General features: G+C 42.1%; 1 protein-coding gene across 2 annotated transcripts in view; it reads right to left on the bottom strand.

Moving 5' to 3' along the window:
* Window positions 1-27,817, bottom strand: part of FNDC3B (fibronectin type III domain containing 3B) — a 364,422-nt gene that overhangs the window by 83,380 nt on the left and 253,225 nt on the right. For both annotated transcript variants that reach the window (XM_025913173.2, XM_086674725.1), the window contains exons 7-10: window positions 20,221-20,279; window positions 12,566-12,717; window positions 9,259-9,318; window positions 1,375-1,513 (exon numbers count right to left, since the gene is read on the bottom strand). In XM_025913173.2, coding sequence (XP_025768958.1) covers window positions 1,375-1,513; window positions 9,259-9,318; window positions 12,566-12,717; window positions 20,221-20,279 — 410 coding nt within the window. The remainder of the gene's footprint in view (window positions 1-1,374; window positions 1,514-9,258; window positions 9,319-12,565; window positions 12,718-20,220; window positions 20,280-27,817) is intronic.

Below are 27,817 nucleotides of genomic sequence, written 5' to 3'. Positions count from 1 at the left end.
CCAAACACCACAAATTTTTATCTCTACCTCTAAAAATTCACATCTTAAACACATTTTAAAATATAAACAGAGAGGGGTGTCTGGGTGGCTCAGTCGGTTAAGCATCCGACTTTTGCTCAGGTCATGATCTCACGGTTGGTGCGTTCGAGTTCCCCATTGGGCTCTCTACTGTCGGCACAGAGCCTGCTTTGGATCCTGTCCCCCTTTCTCTCTGCCATTCCCCCTCCAAAAAAAAACAAACATTTAAAAAATATATAAACATAGAGAAATAATTACTATAGATATTGATAACAGAATCTACTGTTTTCTTGCAAACACACAACTGTGACTAATGAGCTAACAATACACCTTTAGGACCTCTCTTTGGCAGGAGCGATTTGTAGTCAGTGAACTGTATTTTATGAAAACTACTATATAACTTAGACTTTAAAAAATAATTGGTAATCCTAATAGATCTAAGGCCTAGTTAGTAAAAACGAATTAAGTCTTAATGTAGTTTAGAACACTAAAAATTCTAGGCAGTTTTAAATATTAAACATTTCAGAGTTGCCACTGAAAGAAGCCAATGGAGCCCAAAACTTACTTTTTTCTAAATCTTTCTTTATAAAAACTTTTTACTAAAGTCCTCAACTGTTTCCTGAAATGAAGTAAACCATTAGAAAGCGATGAAATTCAGGGGCGCCTGGGTGGCTCAGTCATTTAAACGTCTGACTCTGGATTCTGGCTCAGGTCATGATCTCATGGTTTGTGGGATCGAGGCCCTGCAACAGGCTCAGAGCCTGCTTGGGATTCTCTCTCTCTCTCCCTTTCTCTTTGCCCCTCCCCCACTCTTGCTCTCTCTCAAAATAAATAAACTTAAAAAAGTGATGAAATTCAGTTATCTAAGTATTTATATCACCTATAAGGCATTACTTATGATTCTAAAAGATTTATCCCTGCAAAGAGAGCTAAATGTTTTTTAAGTGTATTTTTTTTTTTTTTTTTTGAGAGAGAGAACGCAAGGGAGGGGCAGAGAGAGAGAGAGAGAGAGACAGAGAGAATATCCCAAGCAGTCTCCGTACTGTCAGTGTAGACAATGATGCAGGGCTCAAACTCACAAACTGCGAGATCATGACCTGAGCCAAAACCAAGAGTCAGATGCCTAACCGACTGAGCCACCCAGGTGCCCTGAGAGCTCAAACTTCTTTTTGTAGTTCCATCTACTACCGCTCTGCCCAATTTTTATAGACATACCGACTTTTGATATCATAAAGATTTGTTTCACACAGTTACTATGTAGAAAATCTAACACCATCACAAAACTGGAGTAATGCTAAATAAAAATTTTTCAAATGGCTACTCTTCACATTGTTCCCGACACTTTGAGCTACCCACCTTCCATTGCAAGGTTAGTGAACTTTTGCTCCTGTGTGCCAGCTTAGGTGGGAAGGGACATTCAGGTGCGCAGCTGTGGGTGGTGAAGCTAACTGGCTCGGAGCAGGATCCCTTTACGGAATTGTACATGGCATATACCCTGAAAACAAACAGACAAACAGTCAGTGGCAGTGGCCCATCACAGATGACCAGGGTTTTTATCTGTGCTTTGCCCCAGGCCTTTTTCCAGAGAGGAACAAAATTGAGGTGCTGCACACCATGACTCCTTCTTATCTCCTGGATGTCCTGACCTAACTATGGCCAGCATCTCCAGGGGATAATCACCCCAGCAGGGAATGTGCCTCAACTCATTCTCTCCTTCCATTAATTGTCAGAACCCTCAGCCCCAATTAAGATAGGCTGGGTCTACTGACTGGAAAAGAATATGCTGAATAAGAAAACATCCTTATCCCCAAAGTGGTCTTCAAATATCCATTCTAAAACCATGAACCACTCCCCAGCTGACTCTGTCTGGAAGAAGACTGAAAGGAGAGTTAAGGGTTGGCCGAAAAGGGACAAGCCTACAAACTAGAGAAGAAGTATACACAATGGGGTAGAATAGATAACATCTTTAAACTGTTGATAACACTGCAGATATTTGGGAGAAATACAGACGGTGTGCTTGTTACTGCCAAGTGCATCTCTAACTCAACAAAAACAATGTTCAGGTACAGCTTATCCATGTGAACATTTCACTTTTGCACCTGGCGCCGAGATTAAAGATGGGTACTCTGCACATTAAAATGCCTGGCTCAACACCGAACATATGGGTCTGATTTCTCCAGAGAAGCTATGAAGAAAAAGCACATAATGTGCTATTATAAAACTATACTTCTTTCAAATATCCTAAAATAGGGCTATGTTGATTTTTATCATCTTCCTTTCCATTTTTCCATTTTTAAAATATTCAGCATTAAAAAAATCCCAACGTGAAAACCTACTCGTTTTAAAAGACAACAAAGAAACTTTTGCGGCCTAAAAAAGATGCAAGGATTCAAGCTATTCAGAACTGGCAAATACATCAAGCCCTTAATTTGTGAGGCCCCATTAAAGACAGAAGAAAACTCAGAATCCAGCGGGGAAGTAAACTTTCCAGAGCTACACGGCTAGAAAGTTGCCTCAGCTGAATGCAGCCGTGTAAATCTAACTGCTGTCCTCTATTGCCTACCGTCCTTACTCATCCTGCAATTATGCTTCTCTGAGCACCCACACTCCACCTCCCCTCACTCTACTCAGCGAACATAAACAAGAGCTAAAGATAACGACATTATGGAAAACAGGACCTAATTAGGTGTGTGATTTGCAAAGTCCCTTCTCCTCAAGGTCTATCACAAAGAATTTATAGAGGTCATGCAAGTTAAAATCACTAATGCTATCTGCCACCCTGAAAGGTAAGAGACAGATGACTGGATATTTGATTTCTTTGTCTTAGGGGAGGACACCACAACATCTGATCCAAACAAATACACTTACTAGGATGCTCTTCACCCAACCTGATGAAACCAAATGTTCCCTTTTGCATGTCCTAAATATAGGAACATGATAATATAAAAGGAAATGGTAGATTTGGCTAGATCATTTCCATGTAGTAGGATAGGCTCACTAGGAGTAAATTACTTAAAATGAATCACAGAATATTCCCGACGTGGGCAGGGTTCCTGCCTAAACTTTAGTAGATCAGTTGGATTCTCCAGCTGGTGGCTCGTGGGTTACATCTGGCCCAAGCTATGTGTGGGAGAGAGGGAAAAAATAGAGTGATTTAAAATATCACAGCCCCCTGTGCATGAACGGATGGACACGGGCAATGGTCAGTACAAAAAGAGACAAGCAGACATTATACACTCCTAATGAACGATAATGCCACAACCTACAAAATCCTTGCCAGAAAAACGGAACCTGTATCTGATTAAGCCTCCTTCCCATTGTATAGGAAACACAGAGAGAATATATTAAGCAAAACTACAGGGTTGCAATCTGCCTGATCCACACTGCAGAAAATTCTACAGGACAAAAAAGTTATTCTAACTAATAAATTGCACGGGGACAAAACAGAAAAGGGAGGTGAAACCTACAGATTAAAAGAAATTTATAAGATACCAACCAAACAGAATATTCAGGCCATGTTTGTATTTCAACTACCACAAACCGAAGAGACAAAACCTTCATTTTTAGGACAGTTGAGGAAATGGAAAGAGTCCCTGAATTTTAAAGATGTTAAGGAATGTTATCATTTTTGCTTATTTTGGATGGGCATGTGATGACGGTAATGTGGTTCATAGATGAAACATGATGGTGTCTGGATTGGACTTCGACATAGCTGTAGGGTAGGAGGAGGAGGGAGGGGCAGCAAGGGAATAAGAAGCTCGATGATGGGTATACGAAAACCCATCAATTACTGTCCACTTAAAAATTTTTTTTAATGTTTATTTATTTTTGAGAGGGAGGGAGAGAGAGACAGAGTGCGAGTTGGGGAGGGGCAGAGAGAGAGGGAGACACAGAATCCGAAGCAGGCTCCAGGCTCCGAGCGGTCAGCACAGAGCCCAACGCAGGGCTCGAATTCATAAACCACGAGATCATGACCTAAGACTAAATCAGACGCTCAAGCAACTAAGCCACCCAGGCACCCCAATTACTCTCCACTTTTGACTGTATCTGAAATTTTCTGAAACAGAAGGTTAAAGGTTAAGCCAACACTGACAAAAAGTTCTGGAGATCTCTCATTTAGAAAAATGAACCTCTGCTTCTAGCAACACAGCGGCATACCTGCCTGATAGTACTCAAGATAAAGGTGAGAACAGTCCGCCTTTGGATGGGGCAGGTGTTATCCAGTTCAGAGTCCTCCCCATCTCTTACTGTCTTCCTGGCAATAAATTTGCTTGTCCACTGCCTTTTACCCAGCTCTTTACCCGCTTAGGTTCCTAGTAGATTTCACTTTATAATCACTGGGCATTTGCTTATTCAGACTATACTCAGGTATACTGGGTACTAAATGTTCACAAAAACAGCACCAAAAATCTACATGGAGAATAGAGCAGAGGAAATGAGGCAGGGACAGGCCCTGTGAAGGGCTGGCAGACTGCAGTTACTTATCTGGGGAGATTTGGACTCTGTCAAGTTCATTCTTTATTGAGATTCTTGGGAAATCCATACTTATTAGCCTAGAGAACATGAGTGACAGAGGCAGGTTGGGAGGATGACTATTGTCGGGAGGAACGAAGATCCTGGTGGCAGAAGTAAAAATTTGAGGACGTTGGAGATACATAGTTGTCTGGGCCACAAGGAATTATTTTTCTGGTCTTTCAACTGAAAGAATGTTACAGTTGAAATTAGGGGTCAGTGTTTTGTACTCATAAAACTCTGTCCACAAAGGAAACAAGATCCATTGTATATGGCAATATAAATGTGCCATACACAGTATGTAAAATTTGACATAGTATCTAAGTACCCCATGATATATCGGTCAGTTAAAGTTGTTCAGTAAATAGACAGCAACTAATTGTCATAACCACCAGCTGTGTTTACCAGTAACTTTTAGCGAAATGTCTCTGGAAATGGTGATTTTTAAGAAGGTCGCAAAAATGTTTTTCATATGATGGTGATGTGTTTTCTCTAAATACCATCATGCGATATGAGCATCAGCGGGGTAGGATCAGTTTCTTAGGTTAAATAAATCAGCAAAAAGTTCAGTTCCTTTTGCATTTATCACAGCGAAGAAGGATACATTTTTCTAACGATATGATTAATCTTGTGTTACATTTTCACATTTGTTTCAGCTTAAATACTGACTAAATGATTATGAAACAGGTGCTCCAAGAATTTCAGAAATTTGCCTCCAACTTCCTCCAGCACATCTGTAACATAGTAGGAGCCACAGTTTCTAGTCAATAACACCTATTTCATAATTCTGTACTGAGATGGTCAACCGTATTTTTGGAAATGTTTCATCACATAATTTTTCTGAGAAATGTTGCTACATGATATCATTTCTGGACAACTTCTTTGCCAAACTGTTAATGCCAATGACTGGAAAACTGCTTCAAATTGTGTCATAAAATTGCTATCCATTCCTTCACTCAAATTCCTGATTATCCTATTATTGATAAAAATATAAATTCTTGACTCCCAAATAAAATGATTATTTCAAAGTCAGTACTAATTCTGTAACTACCAATTAGAATACCAATTAGGTATTTTTGCGTATGTGTAAATATTCATATAGCTAAATGAATATAAACGTTTATGTACATAAACCTATATACTTACATATAAATGCCACTGGTCTCCTAATAAATGACTCCCATAACCGCAGTGGGCTGCTGACAAGAAGTCACGAGCTGTCTTGCCCAGGAACTGATGCTAAGCACCAGACATTCAATGATAGCATCCACGATCCATGACTGAGACACTGCTGCTTAAAAAAACGTTTGTAGGGGCGCCTGGGTGGCTCAGTCAGTTAAGGGTCCGACTTCAGCTCAGGTCATGATCTCATACTCCGTGAGTCCGAGCCCTGCGTCGGGCTCTGTGCTGACAGCTCAGAGCCTGGAGCCCGCTTCAGATTCTGTGTTTCCCCTCTCTCTGCCCCTCCCCTGCTCATGCTCTGTCTCTCTCAGTCTCAAAAATAAATGAAAGCATTTAAAAAAAATTTAAAAAAAACGTTTGTATATCTGATGGGTGACCTCAAACGATACTAACATAAGGGAGAAAAAAGTTGAAAATGAGAAAAAGCACCGAATAAAGACAGGGAACCAACAGAATGAGGGGGAGGGAATCAGAGTCGCAAAATCAAAGGCAGCAAGAAATGTTAGGAACAGAAGCCACAGATGGGACTTCAGTATACGATTTGAGAAAGAAATCTTTCACTGTATTGAAGAGTGATTTGAACGGAGACTTCTGCAGGCCTTCGTCAAAGTGTGCAATATTAAGAACGGGAAGGAGAAGGTAGCCTGCTTGGAAATGCTGAAAGAAATATCTCATTGTTTCCATCCTTGGCTCTCCAGACTCTCACCGGGGTGACACTTTCTAAATTGGTAATGCACAAATAAAAATGGCAATGAATATAATTACTCGTTTTGCGGCTGTACAATAACGGAATTCTTTTGCAGCTCCTATATTATGGAAATGACTGAGAAAACAAATTCCACACAGCCTTTGAGGTCTTATAGGTGACTTTTAAATTTCACATTTATTTGAGGCTGCTGTATTTGATAGAAGTTGACATTCCTGGAACTAAGGCTTCGAGAACATTAACTCCACTGCATCAGAAAAAGAGATTTTGCTCCTTTTTTTTGACAGTGTCAAGTATGGTATATATCTTTATCCCAATAAAATAGTAAGTGATATGGTCGAACTATACACAGGTTCAAAGGACTGCATCATGAAGTCTTTTTTTTATTATCAGAGTGTGGAAACACTGCAGCAACTCTGGGCAAACAAAAACATTTATACACTTTCCAGATTTATGATAGGTTTGCACATACACTTCATTTGTTCTCACACCATCTTCCTGAAGCCAGTATCATTATTATTCTCATTTTATGAGAAACAAGAAAACAAGGCCATTTAAGTTTAAATGGCTTGCCTCGGCACACCCCCTTAGCAAGTGACTGAGCCATTAACCCCCAATTCCAAGCTCTGTCCACTACGTGTCATGCTGCCTCACCAAAGCTATTCAAGGCAGAGGAAGCTAATCTAAGCAGGCACAGGAAGGATTTCGATTCTTCTCTCGCTTGAAAAATGAAAGACCGTAAGAGGCAAGAGACGGAATGATCTATATGAACTGTGGGCCAGACAAGAAAAAAGTAAAATCTGGACTGTAGACATTTTTCTTAGGAGAGACTCTTTTTATTTTTTTTTTTAAATACTAAAAGAGCTTGCTACTGAAGAGAGGGAAAATTTTCTCTCTCTCTGGCAAGCAGAGAAAGAGACCAAATGACAGTTGGTGGTGCCTTAGGCTGTGGTGTTATGTCACCTATGTGTCATGTATGTTACAAGAGGTCCCAGATGTGTCAGGACAAAGTCTGGATCCAAAGCCTCTAGAGAGGCACTACCTCATGTCCCTATTCCTCTTGGGGAGTTCATGAATTACTCCTTTTTATCTGCCCAGAAGTTCAAGATGTTCCTAAGACGTGGCCGTAAAAGAACTGATGAGCCAATCTTGTCAGAATTCACCCTTTGTAAGATAAGTCAGAAAGAAATGAAGGTAAGCTACAGACGGGATGGCAAATAAAGGGCAGACTCCTGAAGACATTTAAGTGTCTTTAAAAAGACATTGTTAGCTCATGAATGAGCAGAAAATTAATAAAGTGAACCTTTATAAAGCAGTAACAATAAACTGTTAAAAAAGTTGGAGAGAAAAGGAAACATATGTTGACGACTAATGGAGAACATTTACATGGCTCCCTATACGGTGTTACATGCTCTGGTTTGCTGTTAAATCAACCTTTTGAAATAGTAAAGTATTTCTACTATCATCTCAGTTTCACAAAGCACACAAATCTTTTTGTTTGTATAGACTGAAAAATTCAATATGTTTGGGCTGAAGCTAACTGATTCAAAACCCAAATGTTTTGATTTGAACAGGAAGAGACAGTTGCAACAGAGTTCTTCTAAACAACGCAGCAACGAGGCAGATAAGCACTTTAAAACTGCATATAAAACACCTTGCTTTTATGTATTGCTTTAAACTTAATTTAAACGTTTACATGGCTTATAAAGTATCGTAATCTGAACACATCCCTACTCTCCTGCCTTTGTTATAGGAAGAATTGTGGCCTCCAACCTATGTGATTAAGCATAGTTACGACAGTTAATTCACAGCAGAACCAGACTAGAACGCAAGCCTCCTCATAATGAATGTATGCTCCTCCTTTTAGGCTCTGCTCCCTCTACTCCATTACAAAGGAACCTTTGGTAAGTATAATAAAGAACGTGTGCTTGATGTTGCAATTCTATTACACAATTCTGACATACACATACATAACTGAAGAATGGAGAGAGAAACCGTTGTTGTGTACTCTTTTAGATAAAATTACCATTTCTGGTCAACTTATAAATTAAAAAAAATTGTAAGTCAAAATTGAAATTTAAAAAAATGTTACGGACCACAGTCAGAAACCTATTTGCAAGTGGATATGTGAATGTATCTTTAAATAATTAGATGAGCTCTGCATAAGTTCATGTAATACTTTCCTCTTCACAAGTCTGTGGTTGGCTGTATTTCTTTCTTTCTGAGATTAGTTATAGCCCTGCCTTCCAGAGTAGTCACAGCAGAGACTCCAGAAAAATCACAGTACAGATTTCAGACTATCTTTCAGATTATATGGATTCACTGTTTCACTGTTTTGCCAAGTTGGGTTAATTCTTATCAGAGATAATTTGATATATGCATTACTTGTCTTTTTTCAAAACCTATTGACTTTTAAGGTCCAAAGGCGTTCTTGGAACATGGCAGAACTTAGTCACTTGTGCTGAACATACAGTAGATAGGTATGGGCTATCACAAACAACTGATCTACCAATGGCAAAAAAATGCATTTGTTTTATAGAAAGGAAACATTATATATATTAAACCATACAGTCCAAAAGATCTTAGACTATATACAATTTATCTTTAAAATAGTTTTTAAAATTTGATTCAGTGTATCATCTATTTTTCTATTACCAGAAACACTTCTGTGTAATCACTACATTCTCAAGGGCAGAACACTAATGAATGGCCAATGAGCCAAGGAACAGCAACTTTTGGTTAGGAAAATGCTGTTAACCATAAACTTTTTAATAGAAGCACACGATTTATTTTAGCAATCTGAATGCCCAACACAGGTCAGCTCTCATATCCTAACTCACCTCACATGATAATCAGTTGCCGGTCTGAGATCTTTCAGGTTACATTCTAATTCTTCCCCACTGCAAAGAAAAATCATTTATTAGTCAATGATACCAGCTTCAACAGTAAGACTGATTTTGGATTTGGGTCTCATCATCATGTACCAGCAATGATTAAAGAACTCTTATGTCTGATTCTACCATAAACCAGAAATAAACTTGCCAATTTGGTATTATTACCCTTCTGAACTAGGAAATTAGATTCTATACACACACACACACACACACACACACACACACACACACACACACACACATATGTATGTGTATATATATATATATTTTAAACTTATTTATTTTTTGAAAGAGAAAGAAAGAGCATGAGCTGGAAAGGTGCAGAGGGAGAGAATCCCAAGCAGGCTCCACACTGTCAGCACAGAGCCAGACGCGGAGCTTGATCCCACAAACTGTAAGATCATGACCTGAGCTGAAATCAAGAGTCAGACGCTCAACCAATGAGCCACCCAGGCACCCCTAGATTCCTTTCAATGATACTATCCTAGATCGGGAAAATGGTGAGATTAACATACTAATAAAAGTTCCAAAAGGCCTTATCGGTTCTTCAAAGTAAATACATAAAAACAAATAAATAAGGAAGGAAATTAAACACAGAGATAAATTTTCAGTGTAAAATAACTATTCTAGTTGTCAACCGAAGGTAGTTCTCAGACTCACCGTGGAAGGAACCCCAATTGCTTCAACTTCTCATCTCTCTTGAAGAAATTTCAATGTGCTTTCCTTCACATATCAATCCTAATAGCTCTCTGATATATACACATACCAGTCAGTAGCTCTCTTACATAAATGAAACCCAGTTATATGACCAGAAGTTGCAAATGAAACTTAACTTAGCCATGAGGCAAAAGCCGTGACAAAATAACAAATGTTCCATTGAAAGTTTTTAAAAGGTGAGGGTTATTATTCGGGGGGGGGGGGGGCACATGGCTATACTCTTCAAAAATCTCTGTGCCCCAAAATACTGTGTTAGTGTTCCAAATTAAAGGTGAAAGACGTATGAGCACAAACTGCAATATCTGACCCTGGCCAGGATTCTGTCCTAGAGGGGAAGGAAAATGCTCTAAGACATTATTTAATCAACTGACAAACCCGGCGTGTGGTCGATGGACTAGATCAAAGTATATTATCAATGCAAATTTATGAAGCTGGTAATTACACTGCGGCGATGTCAGAAAATATCCTTATTCCTGGGAAATATACTGAAGAATTTTGCAGTAAAAGGCCATGATATATACAACTAATGGGAAAAAATACAGACTGGGAGGCGAGAAAGAGTACTCCAGTGGTCAACCAAACAGGATAAAAAGCTACTGATAGGTGACTCTGGGTAAAAGGGTCTATGCATATTCCTTGATCCCTTTATTTTTGCAACATTTTATAAGTTTGAAATAATTTAAAAAAATTTTTTTTTTTCAACGTTTATTTATTTTTAGGACAGAGAGAGACAGAGCATGAACGGGCGAGGGGCAGAGAGAGAGGGAGACACAGAATCAGAAACAGGCTCCAGGCTCTGAGCCATCAGCCCAGAGCCCGACACGGGGCTCGAACTCACGGACCGCGAGATCGTGACCTGGCTGAAGTCGGACGCTTAACCGACTGCGCCACCCAGGCGCCCCTGAAATAATTTTAAATAAAAATATGTTTTTAAAGTTGCCAACTGGAGGCCAATGTCCACACCCTGCCTGTAATTCTGATGTCTGACCTGCACTGTATGTTTAATGTGGTTTTGCATTTGCTGAATGAGTCTGGCATTAGGAAAGCTTACATAAAAATTCAGATTTTCAGTATTTTTGGGGGGAAAAAATCCAAAGAAATCAGCAATTCTAAGGCCTGCATTCCCTTATGGCACCAACCTATTTTAGGTGAGCGGTGGCTGCTCCTTCAGAGGAAGGCAGGGGTGCTCCTGTGCACCCCATCCCCAATCTTCCTCCTTTTCTCGCTTAACGTTATCTGCCTAGCCCCCTGGTCACTTGAGACCAGCTCCTGCCACTAGTGGTCATCTGGCGTGGACAGAATCTCATGGTTTCTTGGTACGGCTGGGGCAAACGGTGCTCTGTATTTCTTGACCAATGTGGACTTCTCAAAATAGAACCAAATAGTTGTGAGCTGGAGTAAGGAGTTAGGATTTTTTTTTTTTTTTTCTAAGTATAGTGGGGAATCACTGCAGTGTCTTCAGTGGGGAGTGACCCAGTGTGACCCGGTTTATGTCGTGTGGAGGCTAGGTAGCAGGAGGAGAGGAGACATTGGAAGAGGCTGAGGACATCCCTGCAGGAGTCCAGGGAGGGGACAATGGAGGCACAGTGGGCAGTGAGGGGAGGAGAGAGTGCCTAATGGGCCTCCTTCCCTGTCTCTTACCCATCTTCTTAGTGCAGAAGACATGTCCTGGAGCAAGTTAAGAACTCACAACAGGGCTGGGGAGATACAAGGTTGGTGGCACTGGTACAGCAGGGAAACGGGACAGAGAGCCAGCCTCTCCGGCAGAGGAAGAAGTGCAGTTTGTGTGACCACGCTAGGCTGGCCTCTGGTGGTCATTCTGGGGGCCACTCAAAGGGAGGTCAAACAAGCAGTGAAAACAAGACTGATGCTCTGATTTCCTGCTCTGCAAATGTGGGCGGTGCCTAGCAATTACAAAAGAGAAAAGGCCTGACCCTGAAAATTTTTAATCACATTTAGGACATGGCTATAAATCATTTAGATGGTTAATATCTGGGAGTTGGTAACACAGAAGGGACAATCCCCTACCCTGTGAGCTAAACTTATTTAAGAAAGTCTTGGAATGAAATGCTCTAAAGGCATCTTTACTACAGGCTAGAAACCTATTGTGGATGGTAAGAAACAGGATAAAATGGAAGGAAACCATATTAGAGAATTTCAAGAAAACACCAGAAAATGGTCTGGGTCGAAAAAGGTAACCGCGTAAGTGCATGATTGATGCACATAAAAATTAAAAATCATACTCACTTTTAACCCTGACAGACATTAATGGAAATTTTTCTTTAGTACTATACTGACAAACTCACATAACCAAATGATATTTCATCAACATCAATAGCTCTACAGAAGTCATTTCTGACTGGTAATTACTCTGGACAAAAATAACTCTTGACATTATAATTATCACTAATTCTTAAAATGAACTATTTAAAGAAAAGTTTGCAAAGCCTCTAAACTTTTCCTGTTTCTTATTTTCCTTAATGACTCCAACTGCACAGCTTAGCAGAAGAGCAAAACACATGGAAATATATGCTACCTGTAAATTATCTTGTATTTTCCATCTCGTCCTTTGTCTGATAAGGCAACCTCATAACTGTAGGGGAAAGAAAGACCGCTGTGGGGTCCACTGGAAAGTCCAACAGGGGGAGCCCAGGACAAAACAACTGCTCTTGCCTGAATATTAGAAACCTGAGGAAGAAAAACACAGACGAAATTATTCAAATCCGCTTCATACACATCAGACACTGCTTCTTCCAGTAACATTTTTGTCATGATTAGTAGTGGCATAAAATTGGCTTAGTGTTAATGCAAGGCGAACAATTTTAATTACAATGAAAAACACATCATATATAGTACTTTTTTGTCAAAGTCCTGGTGTCCAAAATAGCTCCTAAAGCATCTGTCCTTATAACGTAATTCACATTAGATCCTCCAGAAAGTAAAGACATCAGTCTTGTTTGGGACCTTTTTTTTAAAGGTAAGAAGTTGAGTGTGAGACTTCAGTGATCTCCACGATGGCCATCACGTTACATGGAAGGAGCCATGTCCGCAGGTACTTTCCGCTTGCCTCTGAGCCTCCCATGCCAGTACCTTTCAAATCACCCTCGTTGAAGGCCTCAGTTTCTGGGAGAACCCAGTGATGGGGGAGGAGAACCATGGCTCAGGCTGAAATGTGTGTGGAGGTGATGATGTTTTACCTCTCTAAGCTCTGCCTTTTTCTTTTTGGGGAAGCCTCTGTTTAAGACTTCATTTGAACAAAGGACTCTGGCACCTTCAAACATCCCAACTTTCTTCCTTTACTTAGAACCAACTACACTGAGGCAGGTTCCACGCCACTGTTCCTCAGCAGGACTGAGCTCCAGCCACCTCGGGCCGTAACCTGCCCACTAAAGAGACCCTGCAGTGGGCTTCCTGCCCTTCCATCCCAGGTGCCCACTCTAGCTCGTGCTTCCTGGGGCACCCCCCCTCCCAGATACACTGTTTGCACTCCAATCTTTGTTTTAGAGCCCATTTCTGGAGAAACTCAACCTAACGCACAGTCTAATTCTTTGCAATAAATCAACAGAACTTTGATGTTCTAATTTTCTAAAGGTTATTTTGCTGCTCTCTGGATACTGGTCTCAATAATATTAAAAACAAGGGTTAACATACATGCTAAAGCTTCATGTTCATAAAGACTTTATAGTGACAGATTATTAGTCTATGGGTAGAGATGCGTAAACTATTCAGTCTCCCCTTTTTTTCATCCATTTTTGTCACTATCTGATCGATACAGAGTATTAAAATGTAATACAAAATAATTTAAAAACATGAATAATATGGACCGTGAATACTGAATTTCTTTCCAGGCTGTCATTCTTTCCAAGTTTAGCAGCGACCCCTCCATATCATTTTTATTCCACACAGACAAAGCAGCAAGATCTATTTAACCAATTATTTAGTCAAATCCCTGCTCATCATTTAAGACCTAGCCAGCCCTCACTATCCCCACATAAACTTCCCTGAAGTCTTTCACCTGTCATCACTCTTCTGTTCTACAGCACCTGGTTATCTTTACCTCTGCAAATCGAGTTTAGGGCATTTGTCTACCTTTCCCACCGGACTGTGGGACTTCCTAAGGACAGGACCCAAGTCATATTCAACTGTGAGCAGTGGTTGCTTAGTAAATGTCTGTTGAATGAAAAATAAAAATCAAAGGGAGTGAGACAGTCTGAGTTTGTGATACAGGAGACACAGGGGATGGCAGACCAGCATTACATACCTCTTAAAAAACTCTGGGGAGACACTCTTAAGAATCAAACTCCACCCTTTGTGCCATGACTCCAGACTAACATCTCCTCTTGCCCTGTCCCCCGACCCTCCTGTGCTACACACCCCTTCAGGATGCCATTCCCTTTCATGCCCCTATAACTTAGCTTCTGATTTTCCTGCTTTCTAACATAGGATCTCTGCCTCAAAGAGCACCAACATGGTGAAGAGAGACGGATGCGTGAGAGATGGCCTCATAGCAGACCCACGGCACAGAGAGACCCAGAGCAGCTTGCGGGCGATTCTGGAAAGGTTTCTGTACATTCCTGCCTAAACCCATGCTGAGAATCAACCACTGTTTTCTTTGTGCTCTGGTCACATTCTGCTGGTACCTATGCTGGGCAATCATTTCATTGTACTGTGCCTTACTTGGTTATTTGTGCGTTCATTCTCCTGACTAGATTTTAAGGCAGTGCTTCTACAATGCATACCAGGATATCTGCTGCATTCTTTGATACACCATTAATGAGTCATCTTGAGGTACTGGTATCTCATAAAACTAACGGGACTTCCTGATTTTTTTTTTTCTTCTAATGTTTATTTTTGAGAATGAGAGAGAGAGCAGGGGAGGGAGGGAGAGAGAGAGAGAGAGAGAGAGAGGAGAGAGAAAGAATCCCAAGTGGGTTCCTCGCTGTCAGCAAAGAGCCGGATGTGGGGCTCAATTCCAGGAACCGTGAGATCGTGACCTGAGCGGAGATCAGGAGTCAGACGCTTAACCAACTGAGCCACCCAGGTGCCCCCAGAGATAACGTGAGAGAGAGAGGGGGACAGAGGATCTGAAGCGGGCTCTGTGCTGACAGCAGAGAGCCCGATGCGGGGCTCGAACTCACGAACTGTGAGATCATGACTCGAGCTAAAGTCAGATGCTTAATGGACTAAGCCACCCAGGCGCCCTCTCTAGTTCCCATGAGCATGCCTTAAGAAAGCAAACTGTCCTCTGAACGCAGGTCTCCGTGCACATGCACTCTTCCAATAGGCCAGACTGTGGGAAGCACACTTTGAGAACTCTACATCATTTTCAAAGGACAGCAGCCATGGCTTCTGAGAATACTTTCCTGGAGCTAAGCAGCCTGCCACCTAGATTACTACCACTGGTCTGGAACCAATTCCCCCCTGTACTCCTGTTCCCTCTCTTTCAGACTCCAGGGCTTCAGGTTTCCATTCTTTAAGGCACTGGAATCCTCCCTAGAGAAAGAATGCCTCGTCTCTGTTAGAACTTGGAACTCACTTCCGTTTCAAGGATGATGCCAGGAAATTGCATGGTGCCCTTCAAGAGAATGTCACGTAAAGGGGAACCCTCAGCACCGGATGCACACTCTAAGTGTCCAGGGAGGTGATAACCTTAATGAGAGACCCGAGCTCTAAGAACTCTGACTGATTCAGGCCTACTTCAGAGTGAAAGCAATCTCAGAGGAGCAGTAACTTCTAAGTCCCTGTCTCTCTCTCTCTCTCTCTCTTTCTCCGTGGGGAAAACTTTCTCACCAGCAGTGACCACTGAACTACACGAGGGCAGCTAATCTGACAGTCACAAGGAGCATCATGGCTGACATCCGAAAGAAGATTAGAAGCCATAACACAAACTGACTTCCTGATGTTTAATTATCAGACTGTAAATAGAAGTCAATCTCCTTTATGATGATAATAAAAGCGATGATCTCTAGTTACAAAATCATTGGGCAAGACCCAAACTGACACTTTGTTTGGCACCAGAGATGTAAAAGGTCTGTTGGGGAGGTTACGAGTAGCAAGACTTCAGAGAAATTAAACTGTTTTGAAGTATCTCGAAGGAGTCATAAAACCATCATTTATTTCTAAATAATTACATCCTGACTAGAAATCGTTGTTGCCTATATATTTGTTAAACGTAGACTCCAACTTGAGGCCAGTTGCTAGTTAAAAGTGTATATAGGTGCATATCCATTAGGACCTAAGACTGTATGATCGCGTCGCTATTTGATACACCATCTTTCACTCACCTTGTTAAAAAATATTTCTGAGTAAGTAAGTAGCTTCTAAATCTGGTCAGGACTTTGGAGTTAACTATGTGGGAGGCCTGCAGATCCAATTAGGGAGAACGCTAAGGAAATATTACCATGGAAATATTGGCTTCACTTCAGAAGTACCATCATGAAAAATAATAACACAATGGAAAAGTTAAAAGCAAAAGGTCAGAGATCGTTACTCAAAAAAAAAAAAAAAAAAAAAAAAAAAGAGAGACTCAAATCTAGGAATTTCACCATCATCTGTTTCTATAATCCCTCAAGTGCTAAGAACTGCCAAACCTTTTCAGATACACTGTTGTTTATTTTTCGAGGAATGGCTTCTTGGAGGGGCAATTGTTTCTCTTAGGTCAGTGCACTCACTTCTGGAACCGACAAATCAATTGTTCCCACAAGCTAAACATTAGCGGAGGGAAACAATGCAGGTTACATTTATTTACATCCTGAAAATAAACAGCCCGGGGGTAAGTGGGAGGCTGCATCTAGCACTGTCATCAGAGCAGATCAAAGGCTGGAGGTGGCAGGTACTGGGAGAGGTTTATTCCTCAATCACTTAGAACAGGAGCAAAATTGTTTCTCTGACAGAGCAGTGGCTAGGACTCTGGTCCCCAAGGCACCTAACTCTTACAGTCTCAGGACAAATACCTAGCAAATCCGTACGGTTTTACTCCGTGACTCAGTATTTGGATCTTTATAGTATCCAGGTTTCTGTAGAGTAAATGACTTGCTCAACTCAGTGTGCCCAAAGCTCTAGAAAGATGACCGGAACCCACAAATCTTAAAACTTCCTTCTACACCTAACACAAACCATCTACAAAATCTCAGAGAAAAAATATGTGCCTTTTATTTAGACGTGTTATCAGATGTGGCTGAAAGAAAAAAAAATCAGGAACAAAATGCCCAACTTGCTGAACTCTGCTTCTTTCCCTGGAAGGCAGCTGGACACCCCTCTCCCATTTCAGAGTGTGGTGGGGAATTTCACTTTTGCATACTGATATGCTATAAACTCCAGAGAAATACCCTATCCCAAGTCCTCTCTAAATACTCTATGATTTACTTCTCCCATAGTCCCATGTGGTATGTATCATCCTACCTTTGGAAGGTGAGGAAACCGAGGCTCAGGGAGGTCATGGAACTTACCCAAGGTCACAGAGACAGCTAAAGGCCCAGAGGGCCAGAATGCAAAGCAGAGGCCCTTGCTCTCCAGGCCTCTGCCTGGAGCTCTGGCACCAGGCTGTCCCCACATTCCACCATGCTGGCCGAACCTCATCTGATGCTGGCGGGCCTTCAGGCATTTGTCTCCCCCGCCAGAACCTAGCTGCAGCCATTGCGGTCTGCCACACGTTTATTCAGCAAATATTTGTTAAAGGTTCACAAGGTGCCAAGGACAGTGCTAGGTATTAGAGGCACAAAGATAAATAAGACCCAGTCATGAATAAGACCTTCAGACAGAGACAGGGGAGAAGAGGAAGGGAGGAAAAATGTGTAAACATCTAACTGGGCTGGGAAGGACGAGTGGGAGATCACCAGGCAGAGAAGGTTTAGGCGGGGCCAAGGGGGAAGGAATGACCCCCGTAATATGTCCCCATCCTAATCCCTGGAACCTATGCATAAGTTGCCCTAAGAGGTGAAAGGGACTTTGCAGATGTGATTCATTGCAGATCGTGTGAGACAGAAACAATCCTGGATTATTTGGGTGGGCTCAGTGTAGTGACAAGGGTCCTTATAAGTGAAAGAGCGGGGCAGGAAAGCCAGAGTCAGAGAAGGAGACAGGAGGATGGAAGGAGCCGTGAGCCAAGGAATGCAGGCAACCTCCAGAAGCAGCCGGAAAACATGAAGGAACAGATTCTCCCCAGAGCCTCCAGAAAAAATGTCGTCGCCTGCCAACAGACGCTAGCCTAGTGAGACCCATTTTGGACTGTTTAACCACTCAGATGACAATCTTACCAATTTTGCACCTCGTGTCGTATCTGTTTACATAAGAGCTGGTCTATCCACCCTGCTCCAAAAAATGTAAAGAGTAAGCACTTAATAAATGCTGAATCAAGGAAAGGACTAGTGCATTTAAATGGTGCTTTTTTTTTTATCTTGCTAGAGCCACACGATCCTAACAAACATAGACTCTGTCACTTCTGCCGTAAAGAAATGACAAGGAATAACTCAAGAAAAACCCAGTGTGTGTTCACATGATGAAGGCAGGCCTGTGAAGTTCTGTGACTGTGTTTGAGACAGTCAAATAACCTGCTGTTCTGCCTTCTCGATTAGGACTCCTGTTTTCTTCATGGAGTTTCCTTCTTTTTGCTATACCATGAATATATATACTATATACCACGATTATGTCCCCAAGCTTTTTCTAACCTCTCCCTATACTCCCCCCACCCCAGGCCCAAAAATATCATCCACTCTTACTCCCACAGCTTGAACTATAACTCTATGCGTGTGATCTGATCACTATCTCGTTCCCCTCTCTCCCCAGCACTGCCCTACCAGACATATATGACTGCCCCTGCATTTACTTCCTTGGTGCCCTGCCAGTGAAACACACTCAACAGGTCCAAGAATATCACTGGAAATCATAAAAACTACACAAACCCATTCTAGAGGAATTCACAGATTACTGGGAAAAAGCCAATGGCGTAAAGTGTATTCCACATATACACACACGCAGAGCACAGTGAAGCTGGGGGTAGTACCCACCCCGGTGGGTATATAGAACCCGGTACCCACAGGGGTTCTATATACCAGGTGGAGAATCCCACCTGATGGGCAGGGACAGCAATCAAGGGAGACTCTGGGAGGCAGCAACTCCTCAGTGGAGGCATCGGAGCCTGAAAGCCCAGCTATCTGAGAGGTCATAAAGCCTTACTGACTTCTCTGGGCAGTTGCGGTACGCATCCTCTCCTTGACACGCCTAGGGCCACCGCCTGAATTCTGCCTCCTGTACCCTCCTGCCAGAGCTACAGTAACAGATTCTTGGGGCCTGCCTCCCTGGGTCCATCCTTTTCTCACCCCGATGCATCTGCCAACCGTCCGTGCATCCTAAAAGTATAGCCCTGACTATGTAACTTCTATGCCCCAAAACTCTCGTGGCAACCTGCTCCCTACACCAGAGTAAGTGCAGACTCCCCGCTCCAGGAGTTCCCTGTGGGACCCATACTCCAACACACCTGCTTTTAGGTTTTAGTCAAACTCAACTGTGTACCCTGAGGCATGTTTGAGCTCTTCTGTTAAAAAGCCTCAGGATTTGAAACGCACGACGAGGGATCAAGGTTTTCCAATTGGGCCGGAAAACATCCAAAGAACTTTGGCTCTCTGACCTCAGATGAAAGGCTGAGTCAACGTTTTCAATTTTTCACTTGGATTTCAAAGCATTTGGCAAAATCAGACCTGAAACCTCACAATATCATCACTCCCACCAATTTTTTTTTCTTGCCATCACACTCAATATCTTGGACTTCTTTTCAGCTAATATTTAAATGCCTTTTTGAAATTTACCTGGAAAAATACTTGGAATCACTGAGGCTTTCAAAAATTATTATTACTATATTTACACAGGTTCAAGGAAATTGCCAAAAGAAAGCAGTTGTATAGACCTGTGGGAGGGAAGGGTGTCAGGGGGATGCTATGTGTCCTTGGAAGCAGGGAAGAATACCTAATTGCATTCAGAATATCTAAATAAAGGACACATTTTGGTGGATTGTGACAGAACAGAAGACTGTTGTTCTATATTTTCATGCTCCATTAATAACAACACTGTTTCATAGTTTATAAATAATCAGCAATAGGAAGGGGCCCTTTTGTTTACCTACGATGTGGTGAAAGAAAAGCACACTTGAAATGCTTAAGAATGTGTCATTTGTGCTGAGAAATCCAGAAGACATACCTGTGGTTTCTCTATTCCTGAAAGAATGTCTTGCACCCTCTTTACTTCCAACTCATACTCTGCATGGAGAAAGAGAAAAAAAGACAAGCCGTTAATACCATTAGGAGGCAATAATGTTGCCAAGTTCCTCCTCCAAGGCCTTTAACTATAGCGAGCATTAAGTCAGTTGCCCGTTACCGTGAACTTTGGGTACCACAGACAGGATCATGAAAATTCAGAATGGGAAGGACGCTGGGGTGGGGATATCACTGTGGTTGTGCTAACTTGCCACTATCTGGGTTCACATATTCACAAAGTTGACGAGATTAACACTGAGTCCCATCTAATGACTCAACAGGCAACAGAAAATAAAAGGTCCGGGGGCGCCTGGGTGGCGCAGTCGGTTAAGTGTCGGACTTCAGCCAGGTCACGATCTCGCGGTCTGTGAGTTCGAGCCCCGCGTCGGGCTCTGGGCTGATGGCTCAGAGCCTGGAGCCTGTTTCCGATTCTGTGTCTCCCTCCCTCTCTGCCCCTCCCCTGTTCATGCTCTGTCTCTCTCTGTCCCAAAAATAAATAAACGTTGAAAAAAAAAAAAATTTAAAAAAAAAAAAAAAAGAAAAAAAAGAAAATAAAAGGTCCTAAGAAGGAGAGAAATGGGTGCAGCTAGAGGCTGAGAGCAATTAAGAGATGAGGTTGAAGAGACAGTGGCCGATTCATCGAGGGCTCGGAGTTCAGATATTTTAGTTCAGGTTTTATTCTAAGTTCAGTGGGCAGCCTCTGAAGTGTTTAAGTAGAGGGACTGACGTGATCTTTTTTTTTTTTTCCCCCAAGTCTGAAAAGATCTGTTTGGCTTTGCAGGAATAATGGACATACAGAAGGCAGAAGCGACCGTGGAAAAATCAGTCAGTAAGTTGCCGCACTGGTCCAGGTGAAGGAGGACAGAGCTGGCCTGGGTTGGGATGGTAGCAAAGACGGTGAAAACGGAACTGGTTTTGGAGGTATGGGTGCTAAAGGACTGGGTGTGACAGTCAAGGGTGAGGGAATGAACAGAATCAAAGATAATTCCCTGTTTTGGGCTTGATCAACTGGATGGATGAGGATATCTTTTAATAAGACGGGGAAGCGGGCAGGTTTTGCACTGGGGCAAGAAGTGTTTTAAAAACAAAGGGAGGACAGTGCTTAGAGTAGAGAGGATGGGGAGGGAAGAGTATGTGTAAAAGAAGGGCAAGAGCCTTTAAGCTTGACTGTTTTGCAGACGAATCCCTTGACTTTCGCAACCTGCTTGATGTAATCTAATTTTGAGTTTACAGATTTAACTGTTAAACCTAGTTTATGAGGTAAATGCTAGAGTTACATGAGTACCAAGACATGTGTCCTCACCCTCAAATAGTTCAAGTCTAGTGAGGGGGAAATGAAAGCAGCAGGCAATTCCATGTGATACAAACTTTGGTATAGGGTGCCCCAAGACAGAGCATTCTAGAAGGCTTCCTAAGCACCAGCATCTAGCTGACCCTGTGGCCAAGCAGGCCACTGGAGGTGATGGGAGATGTGGAACAAGGGGGTGAGAGGTTAGTAAGTCCAGCTCTTTCGGAGGCTGTTCACACTCATTGCTCAGGTCAATCTCAAAGTCACCTTTTTTTTTTTTTTTTAATTTTTTTTTTTTCAACGTTTATTTATTTTATTTTTGGGACAGAGAGAGACAGAGCATGAACGGGGGAGGGGCAGAGAGAGAGGGAGACACAGAATCGGAAACAGGCTCCAGGCTCCGAGCCATCAGCCCAGAGCCCGACGCGGGGCTCGAACTCCCGGACCGCGAGATCGTGACCTGGCTGAAGTCGGACGCTTAACCGACTGCGCCACCCAGGCGCCCCTCAAAGTCACCTTTTAAAAGAATCCCACCTCAACCCCACCCCCTGCTCAGCCTCCAGTCATTCTGCAGTCCCACTTATCTCCTTTCTTGTGGCTACCAAAATCTAAAAGTTCTCTTATTCATGTGTTCTCGTTTACTACTTTTCTTTCCTACTAAAATATAAACTTCAGGAAGGCAGAGATGCTACAGATCCAAAAAAAAAGCAAATTTTTTTTTTTTTTTCTGTAAAGAATCAGGGGCGCCTGGGTGGCTCAGTCGGTTGAGCGTCCGACTTCGGCTCAGGCCATGAACTCACTATTCGTGAGTTCGAGCCCCGTGTCGGGCTCTGCGCTGACAGCTCAGAGCCTGGAGCCTGCTTCTGATTCTGTGTCTCTGCCCCTCCCACACTCTGTCTCTCAATAATAAATAAACGTTAAAAAAAAAAAAAAGAAACAGAATCAGACAGTGAATATTTTTCAATTTGCACATAGACCACCGTCACGTATTCTTCTTTGTTGTTATATCCCTGTGAAAATGTAACAATCTCCTCAGTTTGTGACTCACACACAACAGACCACGGGGCTGGCTACAGTGTGCGGACCCCTTTGGTAGGACACACTCAGGATTTAGCCCACAGCACCTAGCACCATTCCTGTGTGATCCAAGCTCAATAGCTTTGTTACCTAAATAAATGAACCAAGCCCAAGTGAAAAATAATAAGACTTCAGGGTACCCGTGTGGCTCAGCCGATTAAGCATCTGATTTCGGCTCAGGTCATGATCTCGCGGTTCGTGGGCTCGAGCCCCACATCGGGCTCTGTGCTGACAGCTCAGAGCCTGGAGCCTGCTTTGGATTCTGTGTCTCCCTCTCTTTCTGCCCCTCCCCCACTTATGTACGCATGTGCGTGCTCTCTCTCTCTCTCTCAAATATAAACAAACATTAAAATATTTTTAAATAAATAATAAGACTCGTAGCTGGCACCACCATAAACTTCATTGTTTCTTACTGTATTCTATTTAGAACATGTTTACTTCTATTTTGGTGAGAAAAAGAAACGGACTGGTGTTTAAATTGCAGGTGTTTTGTATTACAACAAAAAGAAACTTCGCATTCAAAAGGCCAAATGACACCCTTGTTTATAGTCGTGTAATCCTGTTAAGATATAGATAATGGTTTATACCCATAAGTCAAACACGCACATACCCTCACATTTTCTGGAAGCTCATACTAAGCAGACTCTACATTTATCTCATAATCTGAGGAGTTGATTGTCAGTACAAAAGTAAAATAAATACAGTTGCAATATACGAACTGGTTCGGTTGTCAAAGACCAAACTTTCTGAATCTCTGGCTATTCTAGAGTTTGCAGGAACCTATGGTTTCAGACACTCGTAGAAATAGACACACGCACAGAACCAGCTGGAGGAGGCCACTGCTTCCTCCCGCCATCGCAGACACCAGGACCAGAAGCCAGAAGCCACACCCCACCCTTGAGGTAATAAAGGTTGAGACTAGAGCGGAGATAATCACCTATTCGACAACGAAGGGAAGTACTAAAGAGCTCAGCAAAAGAAGTATCCTCAGGACTATGTACTAGATACAGGGCCTGAAAGAGAGAAGCAAAAAAGGACGCTTTGTCCCACAAAAATTGGAGGCCCCTCCCTCTGGCCAGCTTTCAAACGCAGATGACAGGAGAAATGGCCAGGCTTTTGACAGAAAAAGGAAAAAAATGAGAAAGGAGGTTGGATTAGAAGGGGGAGAGGGTGGGGTAGAGATCTGTTTAAAATGAAAAAGAATGGGTTGTGGGTAAGAGCCAGAAATACAAGGGAAAGGTCCTGACTGAGATAAAAACAACTTCTGAAGAGAGGTCAGGACTGTCCAGGTTTGTCTTTGATTATAGCAGTGAAAGCTGACGTGTTCTGAGCACCCAGCTACGTGCTGGTTGAGGGGCCAACACCTTGCTCATTTTTACAACATCCCCTGCAAGACGGACATGCTCTGCTCAGTCTTCTGACAGTGGACAGGACTGAAGTCTGTTTTGTCCACCACAGTTTTCACCTTCGGTGCTGAGTACGACACCTGCAGGCGTCTGACAGATGAGGAGAAGGAATGAATGAGGAAACTGAGGCTCAGACAGCAGATGCGATCTCCCCGAGGGATACAAGACCAGTACCTGGTCCAAAAGCAAAGAGAACGTCTCACTGCATCATGACACATTAATAGGGATCTGGGGGGTCACAAGGGAGAGGATGTGGAGAGACAAGAGTGGAGGGAGTTTTGCCCCGGGGTGCATGGAAGAAGGAAGGCAGCAGGGGAAACCATCCAGATCCCATGAGAGGGTTTGTATTGGGGTTTTTTGTTGGTGGTGGTGGTGGTGGTGTTGGTGGTGGTGGTGTGTGTGTGTGTGTGTGTGTGTGTGTGTGTGTATGCACGCACGCACGCGCACACACACACACACACACACACACTTTAAATCTCGGAGAAGGCTGTCAGAGAAATAGAGCAAAGGCCTCTGGATCTGGGCAGAAGGTATGTGAGAAAGGGAAGAAAAAGTAGGGCATGAATGGAGCCAAATAAACAAAGGATTCAGAGAAGATCAAAAATCCAAAGGGCAGGGCGAGGGGAGGAAAGGTAGTGACAGGACAATCAATGCCCCATTATATCAGGAGAAATGCGGTATCAAAGCCAGACTGGATTCCTTCTTTCTTTCAAGACTCTAAAATGTGAATACGGAAAAAAGAAGAGAAAAATGCATCCGCACCACATTTACTGAATGCTTTTCCATTTGTGCTGCCACAGGCTAAGGGTAAATAAATGCCAGGCATACAATATGCACACACAAGAGTGAAAATAAAATCCCTTTAACTGAGCTAAAGTGACACTTACCACGTGTAAAATAAGCTCTTGTCCGAAAGCTAGCAGTCTGGTACGAAATGCCAAAATTCACGACTCACTACCTAAATAACCGAGTTCACTTGGACCCTGGCCTACCTCTCCCAAGGCAAGATTTAACTGGGCCTCAGAGAAGTCTATGAATTATCACCCTTTCCATTAAACAGCCTCGGAGCTCAGCTATTCAGTGTATTTCAGAGTCTGGGTAAAGCTTTTGCTTGCTCGCCATGCTTTCTTTCTCTGTGTCTCTACTTCTCCCTCTCTTATGCTCTCACACACACATATTGTGAGTGAGGAAGAACAGCTAATGCGGTCACAAAAATTTATGAGCAAAACCAAAAAGAATAGTTCTGGTGATCTGTCTTCAGGAAATCTTTCATATCAAATTAAAAAGAAAACTATGGGGAGCCTGGGTGGCTCAGTCGGTTAAGTGTCTAACTCTTGACTTTGGCTCAGGTCATGATCTCACGGTTTGTGAGTTCGAGCCCTGTGTCGGCTCCATGCTGACAGCGCAGAGCCTATTTGGGATTCTCTCTTTCAAAATTAATGATAATAATAATAATTAACAAAAGAAAACTATGTCTCGTTTGTCTCTGTGTTTGCCTCTTAAAGAATTTGGTGTGACAGCCGAGCAACAGATTGTCCTAGAAGAAGGGAATAAAGGGGGTGGGGGGAGACACTTGGGTGGCACAGTCGGTTTAGCATCTGACTTCAGCTCAGGTCATGATCTCACAGCTCATGAGTTCGAGCCCCACATCGGGCTCTGTGCTGACAGCTCAGAGCCTGGACCTTGCCTTGGATTCTGTGTCTTCCTCTCTCTCTGCTCCTCCCCCACTCATGCTTTCTCTTTCTCTTTCTCTCTCTCTCTCTCTCTCTCTCTCTCTCAGAAATAAACATTAAAACAAATTTTTTTAATTAAAAAAAAGAGGAAAAAAATGCAAGGTTCTGTTACAGGGTTGTAGGATGAGGTTCTTTTCATTATCATGTCTGCCTTCTTCCCCCTGGTTTGCAGCAAGGAAATTAATCCACAGGCAAATCTTAACAGGCCAACTTGTATTTCTTTCTCCTCGCATTAAAACTGCCACGAGTTAAGCAAACAGATTAAAATCATTTTCTTCCTGCTTTAATTTTGGTGCAACCATGGCTGATATGGATAGACATGACAACCCACCTTTCATATCACTACCTTCTTAATACTGAAAAACCTTTTCCTTGCAGTGAAGATGGTGCTGATCAATAAAAAAGGATTATAGGGTACTCTCAGTGCTCCAAACAGAACAGGCATGTTGTTTTGCAGACACAGACACATTTGGGAGGTAGGTAATTTCTTAAAAAGGAGTTAAGATGGGAGCCTCTAGTTTCAACATGTCCCAAGGAGTTGAGAACCACCCAAATTGCAAATGACAAAAAAAAAAAAAAAAGGAAGGGGGATTCAGCTCAGTGATTTACATTTTTCTTCATCCCAAAAGAAATCTCCTCCCAAGAAAATAAAGCACTTTTTAGCAAAGGGAAAGTTAAAATAAAAATACACAAGCAAGCAAATATACTTTAAAAAAAAAAAAAAAGAAGAAGAAAAAAGCAACAACAACCCACACACATAGAGAGAATATGTGTCATGTGAAATTTAAACTTTCCACAAATAATGGTTTTCATGTTTGCTCCAAAAAGAACTGTAAGTTCAGACTGTTTGAATAACTGTAAGGCCTAAACTAATTAAAATATCCCCCTTTATAAACACAATTTACTTCTTTGGTTTGCTTCACATTTTTTCCATCTTAGAAAAGAAATACAGCTAGACACTTAGCTGCTAGCTATAGAATGTATTTATGGTTGTAACAGCCCCTTCATTCCAATGGAATGACATCAGCATTATTTCTCTGTAAACCTTCCGTCTAGTTCTCATCTGCACAGCTCATTTACAGATATGCCCGGCATAACAGAATATGCTTTCTCAGATTTGCCAAAGAGCTGACTTAGCTACTATCTTTAACACATTATATATAATAAACAAGGGGTGTGGAAAATATGCAACTTCTTGTCATGCCCATTTTAGGGATAAGAGGCTTCAACTCACTACTCAAGAAAAGAACTATATGAACAGAAATAAATCCTTTTGGATGAAAAAAATATGACTCAATAATTAAGGACAAGTTGAATATCCAATCACTGCCTACCAATGCTAATGAGAATGAATGGGGATGAAGTAAGATGGCTTAAGAATGCTTACTGAATTGCTTTTCTAATGAGAGAAAAAGTAAATTAGCCATTTTCATTTTTGAAATACTACCTATGCTGAGAAAAACAAAGAATCAATAAATGCACACAAAAGTAGTATTAATTACTTAAGAACCTCCATTTAGTGATTATAACCCAGAGTTATAATCTGAGTTAACCAGAGTTAATGGTGTTAAAATCAAATATTAAAAATGTACAAAATCACAAGGAATACATTTACATAATCTAGGACAATGCAGTTAATCCCCAAGGACAAATATTCCAGGAATATCTTCAGATATCAATCATCCCGATGCTAAAAATACAAAAATAAATCTCTCTCTAGCCATTTAGCTGGTTAAGTGGTTACTCTATTGGAAATTCTGAAAGATAGCCAAGGGAATACCAGACTCTCAACACTAACGACAAAGCAGCAGGCAGGTGAACATATGTTGGGGGACGCTGCCTTCCAGTCCAGGGAAATATTTCTAAGAGAACTTGGGTTCCCAACAGATTGTGGAGCCTTAAGAGAAAGAGCAGAGATGAATTCCTTTTGCAGGTGGAGTGCCTGGCTGGAGAGGAGGGATGGCCAGAGGACATAAATGGGACAGGGTCGGGGGTCGGGGGGGGGGGGGTGCGCTAGTTTCCTCTAAGCTTTTGTCA

Source organism: Puma concolor, chromosome C2 (assembly GCF_028749965.1).
Source record: "Puma concolor isolate L17-30 chromosome C2, mPumCon1.1.hap2, whole genome shotgun sequence".
NCBI lineage: Eukaryota > Metazoa > Chordata > Mammalia > Carnivora > Felidae > Puma > Puma concolor.
This window is presented reverse-complemented; position numbering and strand designations above follow the sequence as displayed.